Source organism: Anomaloglossus baeobatrachus, chromosome 11, assembly GCF_048569485.1.
Source record: "Anomaloglossus baeobatrachus isolate aAnoBae1 chromosome 11, aAnoBae1.hap1, whole genome shotgun sequence".
In the NCBI taxonomy this organism is placed as follows: Eukaryota; Metazoa; Chordata; class Amphibia; order Anura; family Aromobatidae; genus Anomaloglossus; species Anomaloglossus baeobatrachus.
In genome coordinates this window covers 169,864,945-169,884,628 of record NC_134363.1, presented here as the reverse complement: position 1 = coordinate 169,884,628, position 19,684 = coordinate 169,864,945, and the positions used below count along the sequence as shown (strand labels likewise).

Genomic DNA, 19,684 nt, shown 5'->3' with positions numbered 1-19,684 from the left:
TTATTATTCAGCACAGAAAAACAGATGAGCGCAGAGAATATTTTCCATTGCTGGAGGTTAAAATCGTGTAATGAAGTCAGCGCCGACATTGCTAAATGGTCGAAAAACACAAAGACGAAGAGAGTCTGTGGATCTCAGAAGCCTCCTCTCCGAGGACGTGGGGCAAGGTGGCTGTACTGATCGTTATCACGCTGGCCTAACACCTGCGAAGAAAGAGGAAGGATCATTATCAAGAAATTATCAGCCACGTATAAATAAATCCTTGTATGATAAATAACACATTCTTGAATGTCCCCCTCATCTTAACCCCTTCAGCCCCGGGGCACTTTCCGTTTTTGCGTTTCTGTTTTTTGCTCCCCTTCTTCCAAGAGCCGTAACTTTTTTATTTTTCCGTCAATATTGCCATATGAGGGCTTGTTTTTTTGCGGCACAAGTTGTATTTTTAAATGAAACCATAAGTTTTACCATATGGTGTACTGGAAAACAGCAAAAAAATTCCAAGTGTGGAAAAACTGCAAAAAAAAAGTGTGATGGCACAATAGTTTTTGGGATGTTTTATTCACGGTGTTCACTATATGGTAAAACTGATGTGTCATTGTGATGCCTGAGGTCGGTGGGAGTTTGTAGACACCAAACATGTATAGGTTTACTTGTATCTAAGGGGTTAAAAAAAATTCACAAGCTTGTCCAATAAAAGTGGCGTACGCTTTGCGCCATTTTCTGAAACCTGTAGAGTTCTCATTTTTTGGGATCTATGGCTCAGTGACTGCTTATTTTTTGCGTCTCGAGCTGACGTTTCTAATGGTACCATTTTTCCGCAGATGCAACGTTTTGATCGCCTGTTATTGCATTTTGCGTAAAACTTGCGGTGACCAAAAAAACGTAATTTTGGCGTTTGGTAAACGGCGTAGTGGCAAAAAAATTCCAATCAGATTAATTGATTTTATATTTTGATAGATCGGGCAATTCTGAACACGGCGATACCAAATATGTGTATATTTTTTTTTTTTAACCCTTTAATTTTCAATGGGGGTAAAGGGGGGTGATTTGAACTTTTAGGTTTTTTTTTTCTTAAAACTTTTGTTTTACTTTTTTTTTTAAGTTTACTAGTCCCCCCCAGGGGGCTATAGCGATCAGGAATCTGATCGCTCTGATCTATCTGCTGATCACAGCTATACAGCTATAAACAGCAGATACAGTCACTTCCTGCTTCACTGGCCTCCAGGCCGGGTGAAAACGAAAGTGAAACGTCATAGCTGCAGGCGTCATCACATGATCCTGTGCTACCATGGCAACCACCGAAAGTCACGTGATCACTGACGTGACTTCCGGTGGGGGTGGCGGTAAGTGAAAATCTTCATTGCGCGTATATACATCTCGATGCCAGACTTTGGCAGCGAGATGTAAGGGGTTAATGTTACGGGTGGAATGCGCTTCCACACGTAACATGCAGGCACACATGTCAGCTGTTGAAAACAGCTGATATGTGCGCCGATCGCAGCCGGCTGCCCGTGGCAGGGGGCGGGGATTAACGGGACACGCTCCATGACGGATATACAGTTAGGTCCAGAAATATTTGGACAGTGACACAAGTTTTGTTATTTTAGCTGTTTACAAAAACATGTTCAGAAATACAATTATATATATAATATGGGCTGAAAGTGCACACTCCCAGCTGCAATAGGAGAGTTTTCACATCCAAATCGGAGAAAGGGTTTAGGAATCATAGCTCTGTAATTCATAGCCTCCCCTTTTTCAAGGGACCAAAAGTAATTGGACAAGGGACTCTAAGGGCTGCAATTAACTCTGAAGGCGTCTCCCTCGTTAACCTGTAATCAATGAAGTAGTTAAAAGGTCTGGGGTTGATTACAGGTGTGTGGTTTTGCATTTGGAAGCTGTTGCTGTGACCAGACAACATGCGGTCTAAGGAACTCTCAATTGAGGTGAAGCAGAACATCCTGAGGCTGAAAAAAAAGAAAAAATCCATCAGAGAGATAGCAGACATGCTTGGAGTAGCAAAATCAACAGTCGGGTACATTCTGAGAAAAAAGGAATTGACTGGTGAGCTTGGGAACTCAAAAAGGCCTGGGCGTCCACGGATGACAACAGTGGTGGATGATCGCCGCATACTTTCTTTGGTGAAGAAGAACCCGTTCACAACATCAACTGAAGTCCAGAACACTCTCAGTGAAGTAGGTGTATCTGTCTCTAAGTCAACAGTAAAGAGAAGACTCCATGAAAGTAAATACAAAGGGTTCACATCTAGATGCAAACCATTCATCAATTCCAAAAATAGACAGGCCAGAGTTAAATTTGCTGAAAAACACCTCATGAAGCCAGCTCAGTTCTGGAAAAGTATTCTATGGACAGATGAGACAAAGATCAACCTGTACCAGAATGATGGGAAGAAAAAAGTTTGGAGAAGAAAGGGAACGGCACATGATCCAAGGCACACCACATCCTCTGTAAAACATGGTGGAGGCAACGTGATGGCATGGGCATGCATGGCTTTCAATGGCACTGGGTCACTTGTGTTTATTGATGACATAACAGCAGACAAAAGTAGCCGGATGAATTCTGAAGTGTACCGGGATATACTTTCAGCCCAGATTCAGCCAAATGCCGCAAAGTTGATCGGACGGCGCTTCATAGTACAGATGGACAATGACCCCAAGCATACAGCCAAAGCTACCCAGGAGTTCATGAGTGCAAAAAAGTGGAACATTCTGCAATGGCCAAGTCAATCACCAGATCTTAACCCAATTGAGCATGCATTTCACTTGCTCAAATCCAGACTTAAGACGGAAAGACCCACAAACAAGCAAGACCTGAAGGCTGCGGCTGTAAAGGCCTGGCAAAGCATTAAGAAGGAGGAAACCCAGCGTTTGGTGATGTCCATGGGTTCCAGACTTAAGGCAGTGATTGCCTCCAAAGGAATCGCAACAAAATATTGAAAATAAAAATATTTTGTTTGGGTTTGGTTTATTTGTCCAATTACTTTTGACCTCCTAAAATGTGGAGTGTTTGTAAAGAAATGTGTACAATTCCTACAATTTCTATCAGATATTTTTGTTCAAACCTTCAAATTAAACGTTACAATCTGCACTTGAATTCTGTTGTAGAGGTTTCATTTCAAATCCAATGTGGTGGCATGCAGAGCCCAACTCGCGAAAATTGTGTCACTGTCCAAATATTTCTGGACCTAACTGTATCCATCCATGGTCATGAAGGGGTTTGGTTGCACATCTTTTGCCTTTTGGAATAAATAACTGCAATTAGTCACCTCCTATAACCGTCCACAAGCTTCTTCCTCCTCTCAGCTGGAATCTTGGCCTCTTCTTTATAAACTATTCCAGGTTTCATATTTGAAGGCGTCTTCTCTTCTCTTAACGGTAATTTTAAGATTTCTCCACAGGTGTCAATGGGATTTAGAGCCGGACTCATTGCTGCCACTTCAGAACTCTCCAGCGCTCTGTTTCCATCCATTTCTGGAGGCTCCTTGAAGTGTTTGGGGTCATTGTCCTGCTGGAAGACCCATGACCTAGGACGCACACCAATTTTTCAGACATTGGGCACTACATTGCCACCCAAAATTCTTTGGTAATCTTCAGATTTCATGATGCCTTGCACATAGTCAGGGCACCCAGTGCCAGAGGCAGCAAAACAATCCCAAAACATCTCTGAGCCTCCACCATATGTGACTGTAGGTATTGTGTTCTTTTCTTTGTAGGCCTAATTCCATTTTCTGTAAACAGTAGAATGATGTTTTACCAAAAAGCTCAACTTGGTCTCATCTGTCCACTAGACACTTTCCCAGGATTTTGTTTACTCACATACATTTTGGCAAATTGCAGTCTGGCTTTTTAACGTCTCTGTGCCAGCAGTAGGGTCTTCCTGGGTCTCCTTCATAGTGTTTAACTTCATTCAGATGTGGACGGATAGTTCACATTGACACTGATGCCCCCTGAGCCTGAGGACAGCTTAAATTTCTTTGGAACTTGATTAGAGCGACTTATCCACCATCCAGACTATACTGCGTTGCAACCGTTTATCAATTTTTCTCTGCCGTCCACATCCAGGGAGATTACCTACAATGCCATGGGTTCTAAACTTCTTGATTATATTGTGCACTGTGGACAAAGGAACATCAAGATCTCTGCAGGTGGACTTGTAATCTTGAGACTGATATTTTTCAACAATTTTGGACAGTTCCCTTCTCCTCTTTCTGTTCTCCATGCTAAGTGTGGCACACAGACACACAATGCAAAGATTGCGTCAACTTCTCCCCTTTTTATCTGGTTTCTGGTGTGATTTTCATATTGCCCACACCTGCCACGTGCCACAGGTGATTTTAAACGCGCATCACATGCCTTGAAACAAAGTTGTTTACTCACAATTTTGGAAAAGGGCAACAATTTTGAAATACTTATTTTTTTTGATCAATTTCAAGAGTGCCAACACTTTCAACCATGATTGCATACATAGTTATATAGGTTGAAGAAAGACCTAGGTCCATCTAGTTCAACCTTCCTCCACCAATTTTATGTATGCGTATATGTATGTATGTATGTATGTATGTATGTATGTGTGTGTGTGTGTGTGTGTGTGTATGTATATATATATATATATATATATATATATATATATATATATAGAGAGAGAGAGAGACAGACACAGGGGAAGAAACAGACAGGGAAGGAGACAGACAGGGAAAGAGACAGACAGGGAAAAAGAGGGAAAGAAACAGACAGGGAAAGAGAGGGAAAGAGACAGACAGGGACAGAGAGGGAAAGAGACAGACACGGAAAGTGACAGAGATAGATAGACAGACAGGGAAAGAGATTGGGACAGACAGGGAAAGAGACAGACAGACAGAGATAGAGAGAGACAGAGAGATATATACAGAGGGGGAGACGGGCATTATAATTACATTTCTATTTGTTTTGTGGTTTTTGTGTGCAGAATACATTTTTGTTAATACATTCTATTTTGTTAACAGCAGTTATTAACCCGGGCGAAGCCGGGTAGTACAGCTTATAATATATATATATATATATATATATATATATATATATATATATATGTATATATATATATACATACATACATACATACATACATACACACACACACACATATATATATATATATATATATATATATATATATATATATATATATATATATATATATATATATATATATATATATATATATATATATATATAAAATAACACACACACACATATACATATTACAACAACTTGCTTCTGTTGTATCTGCCAGGATTACAGATAAACTACCGGGATAAGGGTTAAAGATTCATAGAGAGTATCATTAGATCCTTGTTGCTCTGCATTAAGACATATTGCAGGGCCCATACTTCTAGTGAGAAGACCCCCAGTCCTGTATCCCCCAATGCCAATACCAAAAAATGCATTCAATCTCCACCATCAGTTTTGTGTCACATAGTAATGCTACAGTATTACCCTTCGCCCTCGTTACCACTCACCTGATAGTCGGTGTCAGTATTATTTTCAATCAGATTCTGTTTGTCAGAAGCTATAAGGGGTTAAAAAAAAGAAGAACATATGGATTATATAAATCTCTTCATTTTGAGTTTGGTATATTCTGTGTGTTTGGGGGGTGATGGAGCCGTGAATGTGAGCAGTCGATTTACAGTTCGCAATTTATGCAAAAAGATGATATGATCCGGTCAGTATCTGTTATAAAAGTCCAATCCAGTCTCTGCTATGTGTTGTGCACACACCACTGATTGGCAGCTCCCTGTGTACACTGTATATAGTCATCAAGCTGCCAATCAGTGGTGGGGGCGGGGTTACACAGTTTCGTTGGACTGGCTTGCTTTTTACACCTAGTCCTGCAGTGATAATCTCCTGCTGATAAAACACTGATTGTAGTGAAACTACAGCAAGCTGCTGAGCAAATGGCTCATGACTGGAATCAGACTCTCTGGCCCATCATCATGCTGCTCCCAGATTAAATTGCAAAAACAAAAAAAAAAGCCTAAGAGCTTTCAGTATACGCTCAGGCATATGTGATACAGCTCAGTACAACCTCCAAATTGTGTGGACCCATAATGCAGCAAGTGCATGAGCTCGCACCATACCTTTGTATGTCTTTAATTTTAATATGGAGGCCTACAAGGTATTATTTGATGGATTCCATGCAAGTAACCCAGAAAAAAATCATATATATGGGGATATTGTCAGAATTTCTTCTAGGGGACAACGTCCAGGTATATACAAGGAACCAAGATTGTACAGTATCACGTGGACGACATGCGGTTCTGTATGTGGGAGGGTTTTTTGTCTTAGGTCTTTGTGCACATATCTGTACAGCGTTCAACAGCCTAAATCTGTAAAAGCCAATGGGGTGGAGCTTGAAAACTTGCTACTGTCCCTGGTGGATCAGGCTGCTTGATTTCAACATGCCCAATCATTTTGTTATCAAAGGTGAAAAGATTCCGCTAGAGGTGTCCAACTGAGGATTACTCCCCCCACCCCATTCAGAACACATGCACACTTGGCCAAAATGAGCATGCATAGGAGTTTGGGAGTTGTTGCTCAGCAGTGTGAGACATCGTCAGCAGCAGGGAGGCGGACAATAAGCTGCAAGCTCAGCTAGACAGGCAGAGAATCAACAGCAGAGAGGAGGGACTCTGAGGTGCTGGCAATCAGGGTAGGCAGGTAGAGATTTAGTAGCAGAAAGGAGGGACACTGAGAAGCTGTCAATCAGATTTGTTGGGCAGATATTCAGTAGCACGGAAAAAGGACAGCAAAGCGTTGTCTATCAGGCTAGGTGGATGTCAAATCAGCAGAAGGTCGGGGGGGACCCTGAGGAGCTGTCAATCAGGCTAGGTGGATGGAAGATCAGCAACAGGTAGGGGGGACCTTGAGGAGCTGTCAATCAGGCTAGGTGGATAAAAAAAAATCAGCTGCAGGTAGGGGGGACCCTGAGGAGCTGTCAATCAGGCTAGGTGGATGGAAAATCAGCAGCAGGTAGGGGGGACCTTGAGGAGCTGTCAATCAGCTTAGGTGGATGGAAAATCAGCAGCAGGTAGGGGGGACCTTGAGGAGCTGTCAATTAGGCTAGGTGGATGGAAAATCAGCTGCAGGTAGGGGGGACCCTGAGGAGTTGTCAATCAGGCTAGGTGGATGGAAGATCAGCAACAGGTAGGGGGGACCTTGAGGAGCTGTCAATCAGGCTAGGTGGATAAAAAAAAATCAGCTGCAGGTAGGGGGGACCCTGAGGAGCTGTCAGTTAGGCTAGGTGGATGGAAAATCAGCAGCAGGTAGGGTGGACCCTGAGGAGCTGTCAGTTAGGCTAGGTGGATGGAAAATCAGCAGCAGGTAGGGTGGACCCTGAGGAGCTGTCAATCAGGTTAGGAGGATGGAAAAATCAGCAGCAGGTAAGGGGGACACTGAGGAGCTGTTAATCAGGCTAGGTGGATGGAAGATCAGCAACAGGTAGGGGGGACCCTGAGGAGTTGTCAATCAGGTTAGGTGGATGGAAAATCAGCAGCAGGTGCGGGGGACCCTGAGGAGCTGTCAATTAGGCTAGGTGGATGGAAAATCAGCAGCAGGTAGGGAGGACCCTGAGGAGTTGTCAATCAGGTTAGCAGGATAGAAAATTAGCAGCAGGTAGGGAGGGGGGGGGACACTGAGGAGCTGTCAATCAGGCTAGTTGGGCAGAGTTAAAGCAGCAGCAATGGGAAGGAGGGACACTGAAGAGCTGTCCATCAGGCTAAGGGGACAGAGATTGAGTTTAAATATTCAAAAGAGATCTCCATAATAATGTATGCAATCCATTACTAAATGCACAATATTAGGAATACACAATGCAACCAAAATATAAGAACAGAATTATCATCTAACCTCGTGCTGGACGGCGCATTTCTGATCCCGAAACAAAATATACAGCCAAGGCGATAAGACCAATCATAACGACATCGGCCACGACGAAGCCAGCAATGGTTCCCGGGTTCAGCTCTATGCAGTTCATGCACTCTGACAAACAGAGAAAGTGTATGCTTATATCATGATAAATTGATATTAAAAATGGGGTATGCAATGGGGCTATAAAGCAAAGGGGTAGCAAAAGGCGGTCATAATGCAAAGAAAATGTATTAGGTTACGTTGTGTCTTTTGTCCGTACGCATCAATCTAATAAATTCTCATTTTTGAGTTACATTTCAATATTGAACTTTTATTTGTTCTTTGGTCTCCAGTTTGTCCATGAGTAACCTGCCTTAAGAGGACAAGACTAGTAAAAGTGATTATAGTTTATACTTACAACTCTCCTGTTATATCTGGTAGAGTCCCAGGAAAGGAGGGATCTCATGGACTCTCAGAATGGCCGGCAAAACTCCTTCCTACCCCCTATACCCATCTCTACCCATTCATGCATTTTCCGAGTATCTAGGGCTCGGCATTTGACCAATCTTGGGGTCTGTTACTTACAACAAAGAAAGGCAGCAGTTGTAAATCGCCCAGGCCAAAAACTACGGTAACTACTCTAGCAGGATGCAGCTAAACCCCCACTAAGTGGAGGCATCTCAGGTGCAGGAAGAGCAAATCACACACACACTTCCAAAAAGGGAGGGGGCGATTACTGAATGATAAAACTGCACACTGATGGCTTGCATAGAGCGCTGTTCACACATGCAGATGCACAGTCACAAACCCGCAGCCTATTAGGTGACGCCCATACTATTGGATTAGGCGGGCTGCCAAACCGAAACTCCATCTGTGTACCATGTAGGGACAGGAACTCTAATATGCAAGGCCTAACAGACAGGGGCCTGGCTGCATCCTGTACAAAAAAATATGAGGTTTTAGTTGGTATTATGGCCATAAAACAAAAGCCTACAACCCTCATCACGAGATCTCATGCTTGTAGGTCCCTACACTATATATAAAAATAGCAACATAAACAGGAATAAATATCCTCTAAAAATTAAGTAATTACTTACAGCAAAGAAGGGCAGCAGTTGTAAATCGCCCAGGCCAAAAACTACTATTCCAGCAGGATGCAGATAAACCCCCACTAAGTGGAGGCATCTCAGGTGCAGGAAGATCAAATCACACACAGACTTCCAAAAATGGAGGGGGGATAGCTGAATGGTAAAACTGCACACTGATGTCTTGCATAGAGCACACATACAGATGCACAGACACAAGCCCGCAGCCTATTAGATGACGCCCATACAATTAGATCAGGCGGGCTGCCAAGCCGTACTCCATCTGTGCACCATACAGGGACAGGAACTCTAATATGCAAGGCCTAACAGAAAGGGGCCTGACTGCATCCTGTACAAAAAAAATATGAGGTTTTAGTTGGTATTATGGCCCTAAAACGGAAGCCTACAACCCTTCCAAAAATGGAGGGGGGATAGCTGAATGGTAAAACTGCACACTGCACACTTGCATAGAGCGCTGTTCACACATGCTGATGCCCTTCTTTGCTATAAGTAATTGCTGAATATTTGGAGGATATTTATTCCTCTTTATGTTGCTATTTTTACAATCTTGGGGTCTGCAAACAGTGAAGGGACTAGTCTCGGCATGTGAACCCGAGGACTAGGTTTTAGTGATGGGCAGTCCGGCTCTTTTTGGTGATCCGGTTCCCATGGCTCCGCTCACCAAAAAGAGCCGGATCTTTCAGATCGTTCTCAGATCCTTATTAAATATGTGTTCAAGAACACATATTTAAGATTATAGTAACGCCGCCAAAACCCCACCCACGCATGACTAAACCCTGTCCACTTACAAGTGACCAATTAATTGTTGAGTAGGCGGAGTTTAGCCACGGGTGGGTGGGGTTTCAGTGGCGAAAAAAGCCGTTTAGAGATTTTAGTGGCTCTCACTGGTGATCCGGCTCCTGTCGGTCATAGCAGGGAGCCGGAACTTTGTGTCGGATCGTTCACGACCGACACATCACTACTAGGCTTTGGTCAGTTCACACGGAGGACTGGTCTGAAGTCTGTGAACAGGGGAGGTCTGGTCTAGGGTCTGTACAAGGGTGGTCTGGCATGGGGTCTTTAAAGAGTGGAGGATTAATCTAGGATTTGTAAACAGGGTAGGTCTGGGATCTGAAAACAGTAGGTCTGGTCTAGGGTCTATAAACTTGGAAGGACGGGTCTGGAGTCTGTAAATGGGAAGAATGGTCTGGGTTCAGTATATAGGGAGGTCCCTATCATTAAAATCTAACAGTAGGAGAAACGCTATATGACTTTACATGAGTAAACAACTACTTTTTTTTGTTTTTAAACAGTTTCTGAAAGAGAGCAGCCATGTTTTTTGAATTCCGGACAGTCCCAACAATCATAGAAAATAAACCCTAAAAAAATCTACATCTTTCAACTTCGCCTAGTTTCTCCCCACACCACAAATGACAGTATATACTCACTTCTCACAAACACATGGAAATATATCTTTTTTTCATCTGCATTCTCATCAGCTTTACTCCGGTAATACACTCCGCGAGGATCATTCCATAAAGACCCCATATTCTGGTCCTCACCACAAGTCATGCTTTCACCACCCTCTGTCGCCCAGTTGTAACCCTTATCACATTTAAGGTACAGATGGTCATCTTTTTCAACTGTGAAAAAAGAAAAAAAGAAACAGTTAAATGAATAACAGCCCTTCTGGTCATTATATGATTAGTATCCGGTTTTATTTCCACCAGTTTTCCCCTCTGGAGGATCTCTCTCTTATCTTCAGTTGTCTCTGAGCTAGTGGATGGAGACTACCTGCTCTGATGTCTCCTATACAGAGCACACACAGAGACATGAGGGATTCCTGCTTCCTTGTCTCTATGTTAACAACATCTAAACTAGAGGGGGGGGGGGGGCCACAGGATAAACCTGAACCCAACATCAAGACCCTCAAATATATCACCAAGGACAGTAGCTAGTGATAGGTAGTGACTCAAAGCAATATAAACCTATATAAAAATGTGAGTCAAGAATCCACCCACCAGAATATAATATGCAAAAAGACTTAATTTATTGAACATATATTATAAATAGTATACAGTACAAAACAACACAAATGGGTGCTCAGCAAGGAATCCAAGTGTGGAGGGGCAAAACATTGCAGGATGGAAATACATGAATAGGGTGGGTATAAAGTGCACGTGCATAATAGCAGCAAAACAGTACTGAAATTCAGTATGTTAAGAGAACTTCCAGGCCCACCGCTAAAGGTAAGGTGCACATGTAAAAATATAGCCAGAGGGCCGAAGACGTCATGTGACAAGGCACTCACCCATAAACCCCTAAAGATCCAGCAATGTAGATTCCCTCCAAGACCACTACGCACGTTTCGCGTGGGCTTCTTCCAGGGGGTCGTCTCTATGTAGCACGTTCATGAAGGACATTATACAACTACTGAGCAGCATAGCTGTGAATCCAGTCCAGAGACTAAATAAACATTTATTAAAACGCAAAAATAAATCTGTATATTTATCCCTCTTTTTCCTTTTGCTGATCTGATCAGCCAACTTGTGCCTCTAACAAAAGTTGTTTACTAGTGAAATCCCGTTGTTAATCTCTGACAGCGGGGTTTAAGACCGGCACGGTGGGGAGCGCTTCATTCCTTGATCCCATTGGCGGCCCCGTGACGTGATCACAGGATGCCAATGTGTTGTCATGATAGCCAGCTGTCATCTGATGACCCCTGTGTCTATCATGACGAACTTTCTCTGAGCCAATATTCATATCAAGTCAGTATTTCTGCTGTACAAAGTCACTGTCACTTTTTTTGGGGGGAGGGGGAAGGATACATTTCAGATTTTTTTTTTATCACCACATAAATAAAAAAAATATATATATGTTTGGTATCTACAAACTCGTACTGACCTGGGAAATCATAATGCCAGGTCAGTTTTACCATATAATGAACTTGGTAAATAAAAAACCCCAAAAAACTTTGTGAAATTACACTTTGGGGTTTTTTTTTTAGCAATTTCACCACACTTGGAATTTTTTTTCCGTTTTTCAGTACACTATGAGGTAGAATGAGTGGTGTCATTCAAAAGTACAACTCGTCTTGCAAAAAAACATGCCCTCATATGGCAATATTGATGGAAAAATAAAAAAAAGTTATGGCTCTTGGAAGAAGGGGAAGAAAAAACAAAAATGAGAAAACGGAAAATGGAGTTGTCGAGAAGGGGTTAAGGATGGATCCAAACAGTAATATATCACATGGTTGGCATGTGATCTACTAGTATGATGACAGACAGGACCACATGGGATCTATCATAATGTATATCTCATACGGGGAATATAGAAATGAAAAAAAAAAAAAGTTGAAATGACAAAAATTGCAGCTTTTTTTTCCCTCCCTTCACCGCCCCCCCCACAAAAAAAATAATTATATATGTATATATATATATATATATATATATAAATAATTTTTCTTACGAGTCAGTCACAAAGGTTTATTAACCCTGAATATTATTTTTTTTTTAAAATATTTTTTGCAGTATGAGTTATATATTATCACCATTATCACCATTTTGTGGTCCAAATATCTTTAGTATCATATATATATATATATATATATATATATATATATATATATATATATATATATGTTCTCCCCGTGTTTGCGTGGGTTTCCTCCGGGTTCTCCGGTTTCCTCCCACACTCCAAAGACATACAGATAGGGACTCTGGATTGTGAGCCCCAATGGGGACAGTATTGCCAATGTATGCAGTAAAGTGCTGTGGAATTAATAGCGCTATATAAATGAATACAATTATTATTATTATTATTATTATTATTATATATAAAGAGATACTAAAGATATTTGGACCACAAAATGGTGATAAAAATAACTCATACTGCAAAAAATATTTTTAAAAAATTAATATTCAGGGTTAATAAACCCCTGTGACTGACTCGTAAGAAAAAATAATTAAATATATATATATATATATATATATATATATATATATACATATATATGTAGTCTAAAAGAAAAACTGGCTATAGCAACCAATCACGGCACAGCTTTAATTTCATCACTGGAATTTCTACAATGCGCTTTGATTGGTTGCTGGTTTTCTTTTGAGGCCTACAATAGATTTGTATATTAAAGCAGCCTCTTATTTCCCAGCCTCCAATTGGTTTTCACAGTGGAAATATTTAGATGTGATATATACTGTATATATAATCACATCTAAATATTTCCACTGTAAATGCCAATCGGAGACTGGAAAATGAGAGGCTACTATAATATACAAATCTAGTATAGGCCTCAAAAGACAATCTGTCCTTGTTACCCATAGCAACCAATCAGAGCGCAGCTTTCATTCCTGAATTTGCTGTGATTAACTTAAAGCTGCGCTGTGATTGGTTGCTATAGGCAACAGTTTCAATTTTAGACAATTTTGGCTGCTCAATTTACCCTTGGTTTTATTTGTTTTTACATATAAGCTAATTTATTAATAAAAATGTAATGAATAAAATGAACATGTTAATTATTAAGAATCCCTGTTCTAAGCTTGTCTCAGCAAAGTGGGGACCGACTCCATACTACCTATATATTCAAGATGGGAAGTTATATCAGCACCTGTAGGTGTAATATGGAGGGGGCACATACTTTTCTCCATATAGAGTATGTAACTGAATCCAGAAGAGAACCCCTATAAGGTCAGAATCACACTTGTGTGAGTCTCACATCGTATCACCTGGCATGGCCCGCCACCCTCCGGACAGGAGCGTCTCGGCTGCATAGAAATATATACAGCCAACCCGCTCCTGTCAGGAGAGTGTGCGGCCATGCCGGGTGATGCGATGCGAGTCTCTCACGAGTGCGACTCTGACCTAAACTAGACACCATGCAATCTATAGGCTGCAAAGAAATAATCAGGAATAAATAAAAAAAACTCTTCCAAAACCGCTGTAGGAAAACAAAAACTCCCCCCAAACAGGCACTTCCTGAAGCAGCACCCACCTGAAAAACTTGTTGGTTTTTTTTTGACCACCTTAACAAACTTAATCTAAATATTGCCTGTTTTTTTCCCATATAACAGGTCAACTGCACAAAAGGCCTTAAAAAACCCACTTAAAAATGCTGGAAAATGTATCCCAATTAATTTCTACTGTAAAGCCACTTTGCTGTTCATATACAGTATGTAGTTAATTATACAATTTTTTTTTTCTCGCTTCAGATTTTTAAAAACACCCGGTGGGAAAAAATAACCCCGCAGGTTACTTCTTTGAAGTGGCTCCTGATGGAATCCGCTCCAAATGAGGCAAAGTAGTCAAAAGCCTGGGAAAAATGCTTAAGGAATAAAAAGCTTTAAAAAACTTTTCAGGAAACGGAAAACGCCACCGCAAAAAATACTAACAAAAGAATGTTTCCTGATGCGATTTCCACCAGTTAATTCGTCATTTTTAACTTGTATACCTTGAATATACATTCCCGACCATCCTCAATATATGGCCGTACAAGAGGATAAGTATCAAAATCCCCCATGTTATTAGTAAAAGGGTGCATAAAAAAAATGCGATTACATATGTTTTTCATGGATATATTACAATTATAAAGATAGGAAACTGTATTTGTTCTTTATTATTTATCAATTTTTCATGAAAAAAAGGAACCCATACGGATGGCCAAAATGATGGTACTATATATATATATATATGATACATAAAATTTATATATATGTATATATATATATATATGTATATATATACACACATACTAAGTATATATATATATATATAGTTAGGTCCAGAAATATTTGGACAGTGACACAAGTTTTGTTATTTTAGCTGCCTCCTCTTTTTCAAGGGACCAAAAGTAATTGGACAAGGGACTCTAAGGGCTGCAATTAACTCTGAAGGCGTCTCCCTCGTTAACCTGTAATCAATGAAGTAGTTAAAAGGTCTGGGGTTGATTACAGGTGTGTGGTTTTGCATTTGGAAGCTGTTGCTGTGACCAGACAACATGCGGTCTAAGGAACTCTCAATTGAGGTGAAGCAGAACATTCTGAGGCTGAAAAAAAGAAAAAATCCATTAGAGAGATAGCAGACATGCTTGGAGTAGCAAAATCAACAGTCGGGTCCATTCTGAGAAAAAAGGAATTGACTGGTGAGCTTGGGAACTCAAAAAGGCCTGGGCGTCCACGGATGACAACAGTGGTGGATGATCGCCGCATACTTTCTTTGGTGAAGAAGAACCCGTTCACAGCATCAACTGAAGTCCAGAACACTCTCAGTGAAGTAGGTGTATCTGTCTCTAAGTCAACAGTAAAGAGAAGACTCCATGCAAACCATTCATCAATTCCAAAAATAGACAGGCCAGAGTTAAATTTGCTGAAAAACACCTCATGAAGCCAGCTCAGTTCTGGAAAAGTATTCTATGGACAGATGAGACAAAGATCAACCTGTACCAGAATGATGGGAAGAAAAAAGTTTGGAGAAGAAAGGGAACGGCACATGATCCAAGGCACACCACATCCTCTGTAAAACATGGTGGAGGCAACGTGATGGCATGGGCATGCATGGCTTTCAATGGCACTGGGTCACTTGTGTTTATTGATGACATAACAGCAGACAAGAATAGCCGGATGAATTCTGAAGTGTACCGGGATATACTTTCAGCCCAGATTCAGCCAAATGCCGCAAAGTTGATCGGACGGCGCTTCATAGTACAGATGGACAATGACCCCAAGCATACAGCCAAAGCTACCCAGGAGTTCATGAGTGCAAAAAAGTGGAACCTTCTGCAATGGCCAAGTCAATCACCAGATCTTAACCGAATTGAGCATGCATTTCACTTGCTCAAATCCAGACTTAAGACGGAAAGACCCACAAACAAGCAAGACCTGAAGGCTGCGGCTGTAAAGGCCTGGCAAAGCATTAAGAAGGAGGAAACCCAGCGTTTGGTGATGTCCATGGGTTCCAGACTTAAGGCAGTGATTGCCTCCAAAGGATTCGCAACAAAATATTGAAAATAAAATTTTTTTTTTTGGGTTTGGTTTATTTGTCCAATTACTTTTGACCTCCTAAAATGTGGAGTGTTTGTAAAGAAATGTGTACAATTTCTACAATTTCTATCAGATATTTTTGTTCAAACCTTCAAATTAAACGTTACAATCTGCACTTGAGTTCTGTTGTAGAGATTTCATTTCAAATCCAATGTGGTGGCATGCAGAGCCCAACTCGCGAAAATTGTGTCACTGTCCAAATATTTCTGGACCTAACTGTATATTTATATATATATATATACAAAAACACACACGTTATATATATATATATATATATATATACACACACACATTTTTTTATTATACATACAGTATTACAGTATATACATACACACATATTTGTTTCATATATATATATATATATATATATATATATATATATATATATATATATATATAATCTAATTCTTCCCAATTCTCAGTCTGTGGCTGGCTTGCGACCAGTTTTATTTTTTTTTAACTATTAAATAGCTGCACATTAGAAAATCACACAGCCATGTAGCCCCGACCTAAATAATCCAAGACAATGACGGTCACATGTAAGGAGAGGTTACTTACACACAAGATCGGGTACTTTATTATCTTCAGCTGGGACGTCGGTATTTTTAGGAGAGAAAAAAAAAAAGAAATAAAAATAAATCATTAATATAACTGATCACTGAAGAAATTTTTGTACAGCTTTCTTTTTATCTGTTATTGCACCCCCCCAAAAAATTAGTTTGATATTTTCAATATTTTATCTATATATAAAAACAACTACATTTCCACAACTTTCACGTCCCTCTTACACTGACCTTGTGAAAAGGAGCTCTTAATGAGGACGGCAACAACTAATCCAAAATAGAATGTGACCATGATGAGGTGTCGGGTTGGTTCCCGGCGCTGTGAATGATCAGCAATGATCTACTTTTCTGTACAGGAAACAAGTAAATGCAGCTGACGCCGCTGTCTTCCTGTGTGTTTGACTGAGTGTCACATTTTTAACCGACTGGCATTTAAGGTTTAGGACGGTTGCATTTGGTATGAAGTGCACCATTTTTTGGCACCATTGTCATGACTGCAACTCCAGGACCCTCCCGGGCACTGCTGCTCTGCTCATATTGGCATCATGATTTGTTTATACAGGAATCATGATGGAAATATGAAATCCACTGGCTTTTTTTTTTACTCCTAATTCACTTGCTTAATTTATGGGTCAGGATCCTATTAGTATTTTAGTATTTTTTAGGGACTGTAGCTCAGCTTCTACTAAAGTGAATAAGAGCTGAGCTGCCGTACCCAACAATAGGCCATTGCATAGTGTACAAAGATGTACAGTCGTGGCCAAAAGTTTTGAGACTGACACATTTTTGTTCTTCCAAAAGTTGCTACTTCACTTTCTATAGTGGCAATTTGCATTAACTCTAGAATGTTATGAAAAGTATTGCAAAAAACATTAAGTCATTCCTTGCCATGAAAATTATTTAATCACAAAAAAACAAATTCCAAAAAATTTCAGCACGGGAACAAAATGACCTGCTTAAATTATTTTATTGATCTTCTCATTAGCTCAGGGGAAAATTATTTTCTCAACATTTTTTTTGGAGGATTACAAAAACACATTGTATATACACAAAGGAAGAAGAGGAACAAATGGCTGATTTGACTAAAACAAAACCTACAGTAATAAATTTTATATATATATATATATATATATATATATATATTTATACTGCTGAAAAGAATAAAGGGAACACTTAAGCAAGGATTTAGTGTTTTGGCGTTCCCTTTATTTTTTTTTGGCGTTCCCTTTTATTTTTTTCCAGCAGTATATATATATATATATATATATATATATATATATATATATATATACAAAGCAAGAAGGCCTGCGGAGACACCATCACATGTTTCTCAACGCTGGCAGGAAACTAGCCAGGTCTTTCACCGGGAAGGAACAACCACGGGAAGGGCAGTCTCCAGTCAAGGAGACCACCTATACCAAACATGGTATCCATCCACAGACAGCTGTTTCGGGGTATTTGCCCCTCATCAGTGTGGAGTAGGAATCTGGCTAGTGGGACATTGCCTAGTAAAAGACTATGTGAGCAAGGATGGTTGACCTTAGGGAGATCAACATCCACCACTGCGGAGACACCATCACGTGTTTCTCAACGCAGTGATTCTAGAGCAATGCCCCCTGGGATATATATATATAATGCACAGTGGTGTTCATAAGTCCTGCATAGGATAAATTGATTTTTCAAGTTTTAAACGTTTTCTGCCGAATATCCTCGATGCTAATATAACATATTATATATGGTTTTGTTCAGAAAACAATTTTGCATTCCTTCCCTGTAATATTTTTACAGCTTCAGATCCAAAATTAGCCAATCACAGATGAGGTTCTTGTGACCACTCATAACCTGGACGTGGCAGCCAATCACATTCCATTCCATTGCCTCACATCTGCAGCTTAGTTTGCTTGTTTTATCTGTAGGTCTATCTAGTGAATGATACTGTAGAGCTTTATGATGGGAGCCTTCAGATTTTTGTCAGCAGAGGATCATGTGCGAGTTGTGGTGCTACATGAGGAGGGTTATACTGGCCCCAGATCGCAGGGAAGGGCGGCTGTAATCAGAGGACAGTTGTAAGAATTTTTCAAAAACATAAGCAGCTTGGAATTACACAGGACAGGCCCAGATCGGGTCGGCCCAGGAAGTCAACTAAAAGGGAGGATAGAGTACTGATAAGAACATCCCTTGCCAATCGAAAGCTCACCTCTCCTCAGCTTCTGCGAGAAGGGCAAGAAAAGTGCAATATTGAGGTAGCAACATCAACTGTTAGGAAGAGATTGGAAGCAGGATTGAGAGGGTGCAAGGCCCGAAAGAAGCCATTGATGACAGCCATACAGGGTGCAAGGCCCGAAAGAAGCCATTGATGACAGCCATACAAAGACAAAGGCGAAAACTGTGGGCATTGAAATATTCAAAATGGAGGGAGGAGGAGTGGGAAAAAGTGCTATTTAGTGATGAAAGCACTTTTTGCATTTTAGGAAATGATGGCAAGTCTTACGTGAGAAGGTTTCCACATGAAGAGTACAAGCCAGAGTGTTTGAGCTTCTCTGTGAAACATCCGATGAAAGCAATGGTCTGGGGCTGTATGGCAGCCAATGGTGTTGGAAGGCTTCATATTGTGGAGGGTTAATGCAAAAAAATACATAGACATCCTTAATAAGAAAATGCTGCCTTCTGCTCAACACCTGTTTTCAGGGGATTATATCTTCTAGGATGATAATGCTCCTTGTCACAGAGCTAAGACAGTAACGGAATGGAAAAAAAAAAAGAACAAGTTGGCTACTACTGACCGGCCAGCCCAGTCCCCAGACCTCAATCCAATTGAAAATGTGTGGCACAGGGTATCAATACAGATATCTAAAAAAAACAGCCAAGGACCAAGAGAGAGTTGATTGAGGCTCCGATACAGGCCTGGAACCACATCATCACTCGTGACCATCTGCAGAAGCTTGTTCACTCAATGCCACAGAGATGCAAAGGCCGGCCAATAAATTATTAGACGCTAAAGAGGCACTCACAAGGCCCGGACTCTGAATTACATAAAAAATAATACATCTTAAAAAGTAAAATTTAAGTCTGCGTGAACTTGCATTGGA

At 40.6% G+C, this 19,684-nt stretch overlaps 1 protein-coding gene across 1 annotated transcript; it reads right to left on the bottom strand.

The window, feature by feature from the left end:
- Positions 1 to 17,012, bottom strand: LOC142256841 (T-cell surface glycoprotein CD3 gamma chain-like). Its single transcript, XM_075328769.1, has 6 exons — positions 16,827 to 17,012; positions 16,591 to 16,620; positions 10,432 to 10,626; positions 7,899 to 8,030; positions 5,513 to 5,562; positions 1 to 203 (listed from the first exon to the last, which is right to left on the bottom strand). The coding sequence occupies exons 1-6, from the start codon at positions 16,885 to 16,887 to the stop codon at positions 135 to 137; spliced, it is 537 nt and encodes a 178-aa protein (XP_075184884.1). The 5' UTR covers positions 16,888 to 17,012; the 3' UTR covers positions 1 to 134.
- Positions 17,013 to 19,684: the final 2,672 nt, after the last annotated feature.